Source organism: Stenella coeruleoalba, assembly GCF_951394435.1.
Source record: "Stenella coeruleoalba genome assembly, chromosome: 3".
Taxonomy (NCBI): domain Eukaryota; kingdom Metazoa; phylum Chordata; class Mammalia; order Artiodactyla; family Delphinidae; genus Stenella; species Stenella coeruleoalba.
Window position 1 is genome coordinate 165,481,439 of NC_137148.1, and position 13,733 is coordinate 165,495,171.

Consider the following 13,733-nt stretch of genomic DNA (forward strand, 5'->3'; position numbering starts at 1 on the left):
TCGGAACCTTGCTGAACCCAGGCACTGGGAGGGAGACTGGGGCGGGCGGTGAGGCGGTTCCTGGCGCCCCCTCCAGCCCGAGCTGTGCGCTGCAGGGGTGGAAGGTGGAAGGACAGCCCAGACGCCGTGGGCGTTGCTGCTGCGCGGGACAGGCAAGGCCCCGGAAAGATGGCTTCGGGGGACACCCCACCAGAGGACAGCGTTCAGAGGCCCAGCCAGGCGTGCAGCTAGGGCCAAGCCTCCTGGCAATGCCGGGGACGTGAGTCCGAAAACGTTCTAGGGTGGCGCCCCCTGAGTGAACACTGCACCCAGACTGGCGTCCCGGGTAGCGGGCTAGGTCTAGGGAAGTCCTCTTTTAAACGGGCCAATGCCCTGAGCTGACTTGAGGCGTGCTAGTGGAAGAAATCCAGCGCCCAGCTGAGGCGCCCCCGTCTCGAGGGCGGGGCCAGGGCGGAGCCCGGAGTCCTGCCTGCAGGTGCAGGGGGCGTTGCCCGGCCCTGCCCCCGGGGACAGTTCTTGGAGGCCAGGGGCGGGTCAGAGAAGCGGCCGGTGCAGGCTACGCCTTGGAACCCGCGGACGGCGACTGCAGCTACAGGTGCCGCGCAGGGCGGTGTGGCCCAGCTCTGGGCATCAAAACTCCAGCGCTGGGAGCTACGGCTTCCCAGCTGCTCCCAACCCTGGACACCGAGGCCCCCGGGCCGGAGAGCGAAGCCCTGGGGTCGTCCGAAGAGCGGGGCCCTGAGCCCCCCGGGTTAGACAGAGAAATTCCCGGGCCTGCCGCAGAGCAGGATACCGAGGTCCCCAGGCCAGGAGGCGAGGTCCCCGTGCCCTCCCCAGACCAGGGCGCGGAGACCCCCGAGCAAGAGAGCGAAGTCCTCGGGCCATCAGCGGGGCAGGAGGCAGAGCGCCCTGGACCGACCGCAGCTGAGGGCTTTGAGAGTCCTGGGCGAGGCAGCGACGACGCTGAACCGTGTGAAGCGCGAGGCGCGGGGCTCCTGGAGCAGTGTCCCTCTCAAGGTCCGGAAACCTCCTCTGAGTCAAACTCGGAATCCCCCCAGCTGCGTTTTCTACTGCGCTCCGAGACCCCACAACAGCCCCCAGAGCAGCCGCTCATGGAGACGCCCATCGAGCGCGAAATCCGCCGCAGCTGCGAACGCGAGGAGAGCCTGCGCCGGAGCCGGGGCCTGAGCCCAGGTCGCGCGGGCCGCGAACTCGTCGAACTGCGTGTGCGGCCGGTGCTCAGCCTGCCGGGCCCCGGCTCCGCGCTCCCGCGCGCCTTGGAGCGCGCTCGGGCGGGCGCGCAGATGCAGCGAGACATCGAGCGGGAGGCCCATCGGCAGGCGGCGCTAGCGCGCCCCGAGATCCCAAAGCAGCGCGCCCGGCAGCCGCCTCAGCCGCTGGGCGAGCTCAAGCGCTTCTTCGAGGCTGCCGGCGGGTGCGGCTCCTCGCTGGCGGCGGAGGGCAGCGCGGACCCGCAGCGGCTGCCTGAGCCCGGAGGTCGGCCACGTTCAGTCGTGCAGAGCCGGTGCCCGGTGCTGGCCCGCGCCCCGCCGCCCATCGCACCATCGCTGCTGGAGCAGGAGGTGCGCGAGGTGAATGAGCGCGAGCGGGAACTGCAGCGCCAGCGCCTCAGCGTCTACGGCATCGCCGAGTTCAAGGAGCCCGCGCCCAGCCTAACTGGTAAGCCACTGGCGCCCCTACGCTGGGAATTCCCAGGGCTCCAGCCGCTCTCACCGACTGCCCAGCTCCAGTGGCCCTCTGATCCTCAGGGTCCCCCTTCCTGGCTCCCAGACTCCTCGGGCCCCTCTCAACTCACCTCTTCTGGGCTGACCATCCCTATGCTCCACACCCCCGGACCCCGTCGGACTCCCAGATCCAGACCCCTAGGCTCGTGGTGGGGGAAGGGAGGAGGATCCCACATGTCTTTGTCGGGTTCCAGGGAACCCTCCCTGGGTTCAGGCACACCTGGATCCTCCCTCTGAATTTTCGGGTTCCTACCTCCCCACCCTGGGTTTGTTTGCCTCTCTCCCCCCTCGGGTTCCTCCCTCCTCCCTCATGATGGAGGCCTCCATGGGGAGGAGGGGGGTGAACGCCTGTGTGTGTTTAAGGGGCGCGGCCGCTCTCCTTCGTCCTGGCCGCCTCCAGCTGGTGAGAGGAGGGGCAATCTCGGCTGAGCGCCCCTTCCCCCGCAGCGAGCAGGGGCGACGGAAAGCTGGCGGTGATCTGGCCTCCCCGCAGAAAGGCTTCGGAGAACGGTCTGGAGCAGGTGGGAACCCCTTTCCCCTCCTGCCTCAGGCGTTTGTCGCTGCCCCCCACCCCAACCCTCTGCGTGCGAGAACGCTGGGCTGGGGAAAGGACCCCCTGGGAAGTCACTCTGCGCTAGGACCCAAAGTCCCGGACGTGGCCCAGGGGTGTCGAGAAGGCGGTGGTCCTGGGGCCCAAACTGCCCCACCCGGGGCCTGGGTGTCCCCACTCGCGGTGCGCGGGCCCCCGAGGCATGCCTTCGGTCTGGCCCCTCTCTCCAGGAGGAGCCGAAGCCTTGAGGTTCGAGCCGGCTGGGGTCCCCGGACGAAGGTAACATGCCCGTCAGAGGACCCAGGCAGGGGCGCCCAGGAGTGCCCTCCGGATCGGCGGAAGACCTAGAGAGGGGCTACAGGTCTGAGCCAGGAAGGACGCAATCGATCAGCCCCTCCTCGAACCTGACTTTGTGAAATTGACCAGAATCTTCTATAAAACTGTTAGTCCCAATGGGGAAACACCACTATCACAACCCCGCCAGTAAAACTGCCCCGCCCTTCTCCACCTAACTGCAAACGGAGCTAGCCTCTCCTTCCGGCCTTGACTGTTAGATAGGGGTCACCTCCTCGGCTGTCCCCACTCCCCAATAAAGCCCCTTCTTTCTGGGCAGTGCAGGGCTGCTTTTTTCTGGGTCCTCTTCGTCTGCGGTGGGGTGGGGCGGGAGCGCGGCGAGAGGAGCAAGGCTTGAGAAAGTCGCCGGAGGCGCCGGCCGGAATGCAGAATGTCCCCTATCTCCCTGTTCCAGGGCCGCATATCTCCCCCTGCCCGGCCGGGGCCCTAGTGCCCCCTGGCGACGCGGGAGCGAACTGTGGCGTTGGGACAAACGAACTCATGCCCACCCTTTCCAGATTTCGTCAACATTTATTGGTGCCAAACCACATGCCCCGCGCAGGGTGCTGGCTAGACAGAGGTGATAAGAGGTTGTTCCCGCCCTTGGGGACATAAACAATGGCTACAAAAAAAAGGGAGTGGTATTGGTTCAAGCTCCTTAGTAGGGCATGCAAGGCCATTTATAATCTGCCTAGCAATTGCAAACCTCACATGCCTACAGACCTTAGGCAGATATTAAGAGAGAGACAGGGTGTGCTGTAAAACAAATGCCTCATTTCAACAGGCAGGTAGGTGTTCTTCCATATCACCAGTGCTATGAGTGAGTGAGCTTAGTGGTGTCAAGCTTCTGCTTTCCAAAAGCAACTGGAGGGAATTCCCTGGTGGTCCGGTGGTTAAGATTCTGTGCTTTCACTGCCCAAGGCCTGCGTTCAATCCCTGGTCTGGGAACCAAGATCCCACGAGCCCCATGGTGCAGCCAAAAAAATAAAAAACAAACAAACAAAAAACCCCCAAAGCAACTGGAAGTCCAGGCTTTAAAAGAGAAATCTACCAAACTTCAATTGTGACTATTTAGAAAACTTTAATTGGTGGGGGGCAGGAGGGGACAGCAAGCAACACCTGTTTGCAGTCGGGCTTATGGCTGTCAATTGGCAAGCCCTCCTTAATTTCCCTCTGTCCCAAGACAAGGGGTCCAAGGCTCCCCTGGATGGGATTCAAGATAAGCTGTAAGACTGCATCTGTGCAGTATATTCTGCAGTGTTAGTGTATCAGCTTCTTAGAGGTGCGCTGAGACCCAGAAAAGACTTTTAGAATCATTGTTTAAACTCCTGGATTTGTCCAATTCTGTATGCCCTGGGTCTAGCTCACACAGCACTGCACCCCAACAGTAGCTCAGCCCAAGGACCCACCCCTGACCCCATCATCAGCACACTGACCACATGGTTGACCATGACTCTGGGAGGTACAGAGAGAAAAGCAGGAAAGAGCCAGCACTGCCAAAGTGGAAAATGGAAACGCCAAGAACCTGTTCTTAATCCCCCCAGCAGGGGAGCTAAGAATTAAGTATGTAGAGTTAACAGAACTGCTTAAGTGTAGGCCTGGGTTCTCTAACTTTCTTGCATATTAAAATCACCTGAGGCACCCTTATGCCAAATAAATCAGAATCTGATAGAGGCCTTGGCATCAGTAAAGCTCCCCAGGCGCTTCTAACATGGAGCCAAGTTTGAGAGCCATGAGGTCGATGTAGGCTAGCATTTCTCAAAGTGTGGCATCTGGACGAGCAACGTCAGCATCACTTGGGAACTTGTAAGAAACACACATTCTTGGGCTCCATCCCAGACTTAATGACCAAACCCTCCACATGACTCTAAAGTTAGAGAATCATGGGTGTAGACAGGACCCAAGAAATTAAGCCTGTTTCCTTCCTCTCTGTGTTGTCACCACCCACCAGAAATCTAGTTTTAAGTGGCTTGTGGATTTGTCTTAAGGGAGATAGATTAAATCTGCATGTCGCTAGTCCAAATTGAGATGTTCTGTAAGTGTAAAATACACAAAAGATTTTTAAAACCTAGTACAAAAAAAGAGGGCTATCTCATTAATAATTTCTTACATTGATTATATGTTGGAATAATATCTTGGATATATGAAGTTAAATAAAAATATCACTAAACTTATGACCTCTTTATTTTTCTAATGTGGCTACTAGAAAATTTGAAATTACATATGTGACTCGCATTTGTGGCTCATTTTAAATTTCTATTGGACTGGGCTAGTCTAAACAGTGGAGGGGGGCCTCAAATCCGTGTCAGGGAACTTCAGAACCCCTTTGGACCCGTTCAGACCTGGGTTGTGGACTAAAAAATCCTTGATGCAGTCAGAAACTGTCACCAGAAGCCTCCAATCCCACCCCGAGTGAACAAGGGTTTTGGTCCAGTCCTGATTTACTTCACCTCTCACGTTCTTTTTTGTCACTTGTAAACTGGGATAATCATAATACTTATGATAATACTATGTACCAGGGACTATTAGGTAAGCGAGTGTTTTGCTCCATGAAGCAGGGCTCCAAGTCTCTCCTCCCACTCTGAAAATGCTAGGGGGAACCAAAAGGTGTCCCTTAGTTTAAAGCGGGGGGTTGCTCGCAGCTGAGTGACAGCCGGGTCAGCAAGGACACCCCTCCCCTCGCAAGTGACCAGTTGCTATCAGAAGAACCCAGCTCAGGTCCAGGCTCCGCCACTTGGTCGCCGTAGCTCTCGGCAGGCGAGTTCACCTCTCAACCCGTGTCTTCTCTCCGGTCCAAGGTTGGGGTGAGGCTTAGCGACCCTAAGTTGGATTGCCTCCAGGCTCTCCCGCCCAGCCCGCGCCCCGGACACTCCAGGGGGTACGGCGACCTGCACAAGACAAGACCGAAAAGCTGGAAGAAAAGATCTAACCTCGGCTCTTAGGAAACTGATGGCTGGCCCTTTCCCGGGGCACGTTGGGAAATATAGTCTTTTTCGGTACAGGGAAATAATTTCCGGGTCAAAACATAAGAGTGGGCGTGGCTCTGCGTCCCTTCCCACAGTGGGCGTTGAATTTCCCGGCTACCCAAAACTTGAGGTTTTCTGGGTTCCGGTTGTTGACAGGAGCAGCTACTTCCCTTTTTGCTTCATGCGCGCCTCTGCGCATGCTCTGAGCTTCCGTCCTCCCGTCGTGGACTATGGTTTTGTTTCCAGAGACTACATTTCCCAGAAGGTCGCGCGAGTGGGCGGGGCCCCCTCTCCCCAAGGGGAGGGGAGCGGCGATCCGAGCGGACGCTGAGCCTGTGACCTCTTTCTTTCTTTTATTTAACATAAAACCGGTGTGTCCACCCGCAGGGCCCCGCGGCCGGGCCGGACCCAGTGCGGACGGGCTAGCTCGGCCTGGCCCCTTGGAAGGCGAGGCGGAGCTGCACTAGGAGAACGAGTGAGCCCCTCCACTACTCCCTCTCCTGGAGTTTGGAACTGTCAAGCTCCAGCTCCCACCCTCTCTCCAGGTTCAAGACTCCTGCGCGGCCCACGCCGCGGGCCCGGCGGCGCTCGGGGGCCGGGCCGTGCCTGCCTGGCCCGTGAGGATCTGCACCAGCAGGTCGGTGGCCAGCATGTGCGACGGCTCCTCGAAGCCGATGGTCAGCAGCTGCTCGTAGTCCCCGGAAGGCTGCGGGGACAAAATCCTGGGGGCCGGGGAGAGACAGGCCTGGATGTGAGCGCCCCCTGCTACTCGGGAGCCCCTCCCCTTGAGTGAGAGGCTGTGGCTGAGAGAGGCTTTGTTTCAGCTAGGGGTGGGAAAAACCCTGGGGGAAAGTGATTTTCTTGTTGATGAGAAACATAGAGGGTAACGGCTCTGGGAGGCTGAACAACTCTGGCCCTGACCTGGCCAATTACTCAGCTAGCTGTGTGTCCTTGGGCAGGTAATTTATCCTCTCTGAGCACCTATTTCCTTCTTTGTAAAGTGGGGCTAGTAGTATAGACCTCAGCGGGTTGTTACACGAGTCTGCATAAAGCGCTTTTCAGGGCACAATAAAATGCTATCATTATTACCAGTGGAAACAGTGTTGGGGGAGGTAGATGGTGTTTGTTTGGGTTCTGCCCCTCCCTCCAGACCCCACGCCCACCTTGCCATAGCCCTAGCTCCTACCATGAAGAAAGGTCATCCTCAGCTGGTCCTAGGGGCACCCATCGGCCGATGGACCACAGCTTCTGAATCTGGGGGCATGAGTTGGTTGGACTCTTGCCTGTGTCTTCCCATGTATCTCTATAGCACAGGAAGTAGCTGGGAGGGGAAGGGGCAGCAATTAAATGTGAGCAGTTTCCTAACTTCTGTTGGAGGGCTTTAATTTTGGAGGTAAGGTAGAAACTCATCAGAAGTTGCCTTCAAGTTCTCAGGTAGGGATATGATTCAATACTGAGGCTTTTTCTCACTGTCAGCCTACTTTTAAGATGAGGGCTTTTATTTTGATGGGGGCATATATATATTTTTAAAGGTGGGGATGACCTTTCAAAGGTCCTTGATTTCCTGCTTGGCTTTCCATGCTTTGATGGTGGTGGTTCAGTGGCCCAAACTGGCATTCTCCATAGAGAGGGGAGGACTTTGATTCTGATAAGGGGACTCACTAATCCACACGGGAATCTTGCCCCTGGCTGCTGGACTCTGGGGTGGTTTCCAGGTTCCAGCGCATCTTCTTGTAGAGGTATCGGGGCAAGCGGCTGGCGGTGTAGGCGGCAGGGGCACAGTATCTAAAGATGGACACCTCATGGGAAGGACTGATGGAGAACCTCCCGCAGAAGAAACAGGAGATGCTGGCAGGAGATGGGAGAGTGGGGAATGAGGGTATGCCCTGGACTCCTCCACCCCTGACCCCAATCCCAGTCTCCTAACCTTTTACCTTAGGGGGTCAGTCTCCTCCAGGTTCACAAACCCAAATGATGCATACATAAGGACCAGCTGTTCCAGGCGCAGAGTCAGCTGTTGGGAGATCTCCAACAGCTGCATGGAAGAGGGGGCATAATGTGATTAGCTGGCCTGCCATGAGCGTCCTCCCCATCCCCCAGGCCTGAGGGATGAAGAAAGGGGCATAGGGTCTGGGAAACCTGCTCCACACACCCCCTTTCGGATCAGCTCCTGCAGGGCTCCAAAGATGGGGGGCACACTCCGTGCAGCTGCCTCCAGGTACAGGAAGTAGGGCTCACACATCTGCAAGAAGGTGGGCATGGCCTTCGCCAGCTGTTCCTTCTGCACTCGGTCCCTGCTGAAGGGAGAAGGGGGCCTTTGCCTGAGGTCCCTGGCTCCCCCACCAATTTCTCCCATTCCACTCACTGCCCACCTGTATCCCTGACCTGGACCCCCACTACAAACCAAATCCCCCAGTGTCAGGCCTTTCTCAGAGCATCTTCCAGGACCACCAGCATCAAAAACATTTGAAACACTTGTTAAATGCAGACACCCGAGTCCCAGGACTGACTTTGACTTACTATTCCCTGGGTGAAGCCCAGAAATCTAGGGTTTAAACAACCTCCCAGGGGATTCCCATGGACATTGATATATGAGAATCACAGTCCCCTTTCCCTTGGTCTGGGAATCGTATTATCCTTTGAGGCCTCAAACTGGTAGCCAGTAGGCCAAATCTTGCTCAGATAGGTTTTGTTTAGCCTGCCCAGGGTTCAAAACCTAAGCCAACGGTTACAAAGTGGGAGAAGAGTTCTAGCGATTTGGCAACCCCAAGGGCCCACATAATAGCCCGCACTCCCTAACCCCAAATTTCTACACAGTCCTCATAAGTCTTCGAAATTGGATTGCTGATCAGCTAGCTTCATTTACCTCCTCTGGCTCCTAATGCTTTTGAGTTTGCAAATCTAGTGTCTGTCACCTATTTTGTTATTCCCTTCTCCGTCTCCTCATCCATGGGTAGAACCTAGGACCCCGTCCAACATCACCTGTAGAACAAGTAGCTCTGGAAATCATCTGCCTTCTTGAGCAGGTAACGGAGCTGTTCGCTGATGGGGCTGAACATGGTGTCCAAGGGTAGGCGAGGAGGGGCGGGCCCGGGGCCTGGGGCCAGAGGCTCAGGGAAAGGCGTGGAGGTGGAGGCCTCGGGCAGCTGCCCCTGAATATCCTCGGGCTCCGCCTGGGGTGAGTCCCCAGGTCGGCCAGTGGGAAGCGACCATGAGGGGTCTTCGCAGGGCTGTACCCCAGGTTCCAAGTCGTCCGGGAGCGGCGTTTCCCCAGGGCCCGCGGGGAGCGGCCCCAAGAACCACTGCCTGGTTGCCATCGTGCGGCGGGAGGCGGGGACCAGAGCTCTTTTAAGCCTCCGCTGCTCACATTGGCCGCAGGTTCGACCCCGCCCAGGGTACCTCGGACTTGGCTGGGAGCGCGTCCCCCTCCATCTCACCCGGGCCTCGACCTCTCTGCCGGCGCTGCGTGGAGGGAGTTCAGTTCATTTGAATTTCAACACGCAGGAGGGGCGAGCCGTTCCGGCTCGCGCTGCGCGGCCCGGCCGCGGCGCCTCGCGCACACGCGCGCTCCCGGAACCTGGCCGTGGGGTACGCGCCGGGGGAGGCGACCTGGGCCGCTGCTGGCGCGGCAGTGTCCTGGGGGTGCGACCTGGGGCCAGCGCATTTGACTCTCTGAGGCGGTTTCCTAGGGAGGAGGGGTCTCTACCGAGCGTCCAAACCCCGGGGTTGCAGGTATAGAAAACGAGGACGGCCCCGCCCCACTCGCTGAGTCTCTGACTCCCAGGACACGGAATCTGTATATTTTTTAAAAAAACTAATGGAGTTGAGAAACTGCATTAGAACTTAGCAGCACTTGTGATGTAGTGGTTGTTACTAACAATAATAAAAATTTTCACTTGGAAAAATTTTCCCATCCCATGACCTCATCTGATGGCCTAGTCCTTTCCGCCCCTTTTATGGAGAGGGCCAGGAGGCCTGGAGACCCTACCATGGGCCCAAAACAGACCCCTGCCTGCAACAGTTGTAGGCTGGATTCTTTGCAACATGCAAAGGTTGTCAGATAATAGAGCTATGAAGCCAAACATATTAATTATAAAGACTCTGGGTAAAGAACTCAGACAGGTGTCAGGCTGCACCCCGCGTGACCCTGAGCAAACATCTTTGCCGTGATGAGCCAGTTGCCACATCTGTGAAGTGGATTTTTCACGAGCCCTGCCTCATGGGGCTGTGGTGAGACCCAGAGAATGCCCGTAAAGCCTAGAGTTAACTGCTAGTCACTTAACAAATATTTGAGCACCTACTGTGTGCCCAAGCGCTGTTCTGGGAATGGGGAGATGGCAGAAACAGCAAATATTCCTGTCCTCCTGGAGCAGTTAGCTGGCTGTGGGGCAGCCCCATTCACTACCTGTCTCCCTCCTCAAACAGTTCTGTCCTAACCCAAGACTCCCAGGAGGCTGGTGTGGATCTCCACGTCCCCGACTACATTCATAAAATGGACGCTGTGCCATGTTTTTGTTCTCTCTTTTTTTAAAATTTTATTTAAAAAACCTTCGGTACAATATTAAAAAGCAATACAGCCAGCTGGAGCGACAATGAACAGAAAGAAATGGGAGGGGTAAGGAAGCTCCAGGGACCCCCTCCCAGCTGCTCCCAGGGGCTGGAGGCCAGGGACAGACTGGGGAGGGGCCTGGGTGGTGGGGGAGGGGGGAACGGCCACCCACCGAAATGAACAGACAGAATAAAACATTTATATAGGAAACATCTGGCTGAACTGAAGAGGATCTAGGGAAGATGGGAAGCCCCCATTTTACTTTTCCAAAAATGTCCTAGACTGGGTGAGGGGGAGGGTTGGCCTCCTGGGGTGAAATAAGTAGGCCCTGTCCCACCCGACACTCCTCTATCAGGGAGTCCAGGCTGTGCTGGGCGCCAGAGGTGTGTGTGTTGGGGAGACACAGGGAAAAGAGAAGTAGGCATGCCCCCTCACTGGAATCTGTGATGAGGGCTGAGGGTGTCCCCGACCAGCTCCCGGACTCTGGGGGTCTTGTGTAAGGTGGGGACTGGGCTGGGGCAGGGGCGAGGCTTGGCGCTCAGCCTAGGAAGCCATCGGGGTCGTCATCCTCAAAGTGGCCTTGCTGCAGCACCTTGATGTGGTGCTCGTAGATTTTCAGGGCTGGGCCGAGGCGGATGGACAGGCCGGTCAGCACATCTGTGCGCTGCATGAGCAGCAAAGACTTGCCATCGATTTCCTGGGTGGGACAGAGAGAGAGAGAGAGAGAGAGAGAGAGAGAGAGAGAGAGAGCGCGAGCGAGCAGGGTCAGAGCACACACCCCCACTAAGGCCCTGGAACGCTGGGGCTAAGTTGAGGGTTAGGAACTCACCTGCTCTTGGAAAGCTGTTGCCTGCTCGGGGAAGCCGGCCTCGGTGAAGTACTCTACCACATCTGTCACTGTCCACTCCACAGGATCAGCCGGCTTCTCCTTGCGCCCAGAACTGTGTTGGAACAAAGGGAACCAGTGAGCAGTGATGCTCCTCTGGTTCTGTGATACACACCTGGGCGGCACCCCTGTGTCTCAAACACCCCAACTTACGGACAGCCAAAGGGGGTCCCATCAGCCCCAGGTAGGGCTGGTTTTCCTGGGGGCAAAGGCACGGGGGATGGGGAGTCTGGCCCAGTGGCAGCAGAGGCTGGGAAATAAAAAGCATATGCCTGTGGTTTTATCTTGGAGCTCGGCTCCTTCCCACTAGGCACCCTCCCCCACCCAGCGGGGTCCTTACCTGATCCCCCTTCCTTATTCATGGCGGCCATGGAGAACACCTGTCGGGTACCACTGCCTGGTGCTGGCCCCCGCCCTTCATCCTGGCCCTGGTGGGGTCCACAGGGTGTCCACTCCTTGATCCTCTCCTTGGCACTCTGAGGGCCCCGCTCGCCATTAAGCTGCTGGTGCTGGGCACCTGCAGGACGGTCACCCTCGGGCACCTCGGAGCCCTCAGACACTTCGTCTTCATCATCTTCATCTTCATCATCTTCATCCTCCTCTTCCTTCTCAAGCACTCGCTCTTCTCCACCTCTCTGGTGCGAGGGAGACAGGCACGCAAGGTTAGTAGCTGTTCTGGCCCTGAGCCCAATCCCTGGGATCCAGAACCAAGTGGTGTGCCTCACTACCACCTTTAATATCAACACGGGCTAACTTTTACACATTCACTCCATGCCAGGCTCTGTGTTAATAAAGCCCTCAGTAGCCAAATCTCATTAAACTCGCTCAACAACCCCAAGGAGTCGCTACTGTTATTAAGTCGCGTTTTACAGCAGAGGAAACTGAGGCTGGGGAAGATCAAGTGACTTGCCAAGGTCACCACCCGCCGAGCCCGCCGGGAAGAAGCGCAAAGCCCCGGCCGCCTGCGGCCCGGTTACTACCGGGATTCGCGCCCCGCTACCAACTTCGCCCGCACCTGCCCACCGCGCGGCGCCCCCCTCCGCGGCGCGCTCACCTTGCTCCGCGACGCGCGGGCGCTGGCAGCCGATGGTGCCCGCCCGGGCCTGTCTCCGCGGGGCAGCGCGAGCGCTCCGAGGCGGGTGCGCTCCAGGCGGCCCCGCGCCGCCGCCTCTTCCTCTAGCAGCCCCTGCACGCGGCCGCGGGTTAGGCGGCCGCCGGCGCCGCCGCTGCCCCCGAGGTAGCGCACGACTTCCCGCAGGCTCACGGGCCGCGCCGGGCCGCCGGCCCGCGCCGCGCCCCCCTCCGGCGGCTGCTGTGGCTGCGGCGGCGGCTGCTGCTGCTGCTGCTGTGGCGGCGCCGGCGGCTGTGGCGGCGGCGGCAGCGGCGGCTCCCGGGCGGCGACGGCGGGCGGGGGGGCGCGGCGCGGGCCGGCCGGGGGCGCCACTGCCGGAGGAGCAGCGGGAGCGGGCGGCGGCGCGGCCAGGGGCGCGGCCCGCTGCGCGCGGGGGCCCGGCTGCGCGGGGCCGGGCGAGGGGGGCGCTGTGGCGGCGGCAGCGGCGGCCGCGCGGGGCGCCCGGGCCGGGGCGGCGGCGGCGACGGGCGCGGGCGGTGGCGGCGGGGCGGGCGTGGGCGGCGGCGCGGCGGCGGCGGCGGCGGCGGCGGGGCCCCCGCGGGGGGCGCGCGGCGGGGCCGGCGGGGTGGCTCCGCGCCGGGGCGGCTGGACGCGCGCCGCGTTGCGGTACGAGATGCTCCCCTTGTAGCTGACCCGGAGCACGGCGCGCTGCTGGATCAGTTTCTCGAGCTCGGCGCGCGTGCGCTCCGGCTCCGGGCCGTGCCGCCGCCGCACCATCCGGCAGATGCGCTCCAGGTCCGGCCGCGCCTTGCGCGAGCGCAGCGAGTCGATGGTGTCCAGGATCCACTCTTGGTAGTGCGGGGAAGCGGCGGACGACGAGGCAGCGGCCGCCGTGGTGGCGGCCGCCGCCGTCTCCGGCGGGGGTAGGGCCGGGGGCCCCGCCATGCCTCCCGCCCGGCCCGGCTGCACCGTGCGCGCTGCCTCCCTCCCAGCGCGGCGCCCCCCTCCCCGGCTCCCCTCCCTCCGCCGCTGCCCGCCTCCTCCGCCTCCCCCCCCCGGGGGGCGCAGCGCCTCGGCGGAGCGGCGGCGGCGCTGCTGTTTCTTTGCAAAAAAAAAAAAAAAAAGAACGAGAGAGAGGGAGCGAGAGAGAGAGAAAAAACAGTGAGAGAGAAAGAAAAGAGAGAAAAATATATGCACACACTCACTCACTCGCACGCACGCACACACAGACCCGCTTCTGCTGGGCGCGCGCGGGGCCGGGGATGCGAGGAGGGAGGAGGGGAGCGCGGCGCGGCCGGCCCCTCCCCGCCGCCGCCGCCGCCGCCGCCGCCGCCGCACGCGCGCCCTGCGCCCGGGACACTCCGGCCCCCCTTCCTTCCCTCCCTCCCTCCTCCCCGCCGCCCGCCTTCCTCCCTCCCACCCCCACGCGCCCGCTTTTAAGGTGGAGCCCGGGCCCCCCGCCCGCCCCCTTTACCCTGCGCTTTCGCTCACTCAGGCTCGCTCCGGCCCCCCCTTACAACTCCCGCGCGCTTTTTAAGGAGGCGCCGCGGAGTTGGCGCCGGGGCGGGGGCGGGGGAAAGCGGCGGGCGGGGGAGGGGGAGGGGAGCGCCTGGGGGAGGGGAGAGGGGGCGG

The 13,733-nt window shown here is 60.1% G+C and overlaps 3 protein-coding genes across 5 annotated transcripts; 1 reads left to right on the top strand and 2 right to left on the bottom strand.

Annotated features, from left to right (window-relative positions):
• Positions 1-477: 477 nt before the first annotated feature.
• Positions 478-5,068, top strand: MISP3 (MISP family member 3). 2 transcript variants are annotated; one of them, XM_079917881.1, is made up of 3 exons: positions 509-1,680; positions 2,193-2,266; positions 2,526-5,068. In XM_079917881.1, the coding sequence occupies exons 1-3, from the start codon at positions 1,113-1,115 to the stop codon at positions 2,541-2,543; spliced, it is 660 nt and encodes a 219-aa protein (XP_079774007.1). In that variant the 5' UTR covers positions 509-1,112; the 3' UTR covers positions 2,544-5,068. The 2 variants fall into 2 exon arrangements, with proteins under 2 accessions (XP_079774006.1, XP_079774007.1); XM_079917880.1 differs by lacking the exon at positions 2,526-5,068 and having other exon boundaries at positions 478-1,680; positions 2,193-2,507.
• An 871-nt stretch (positions 5,069-5,939) lies between these two features.
• Positions 5,940-9,580, bottom strand: LOC307184525 (UPF0575 protein C19orf67 homolog). Its single transcript, XM_079918070.1, has 6 exons — positions 8,577-9,580; positions 7,747-7,891; positions 7,529-7,629; positions 7,257-7,442; positions 6,781-6,915; positions 5,940-6,316 (listed from the first exon to the last, which is right to left on the bottom strand). The coding sequence occupies exons 1-6, from the start codon at positions 8,909-8,911 to the stop codon at positions 6,142-6,144; spliced, it is 1,077 nt and encodes a 358-aa protein (XP_079774196.1). The 5' UTR covers positions 8,912-9,580; the 3' UTR covers positions 5,940-6,141.
• Positions 9,581-10,114: 534 nt separating this feature from the next.
• On the bottom strand, positions 10,115-13,470 carry SAMD1 (sterile alpha motif domain containing 1). 2 transcript variants are annotated; one of them, XM_079918244.1, is made up of 5 exons: positions 12,084-13,470; positions 11,370-11,664; positions 11,183-11,279; positions 10,973-11,084; positions 10,115-10,807 (listed from the first exon to the last, which is right to left on the bottom strand). In XM_079918244.1, exons 1-5 carry the CDS (start codon positions 13,044-13,046, stop codon positions 10,682-10,684), a joined length of 1,593 nt encoding a protein of 530 aa, XP_079774370.1. In that variant the 5' UTR covers positions 13,047-13,470; the 3' UTR covers positions 10,115-10,681. The 2 variants fall into 2 exon arrangements, with proteins under 2 accessions (XP_079774370.1, XP_079774369.1); XM_079918243.1 differs by having other exon boundaries at positions 10,115-10,840.
• Between the last annotated feature and the right edge of the window lie 263 nt (positions 13,471-13,733).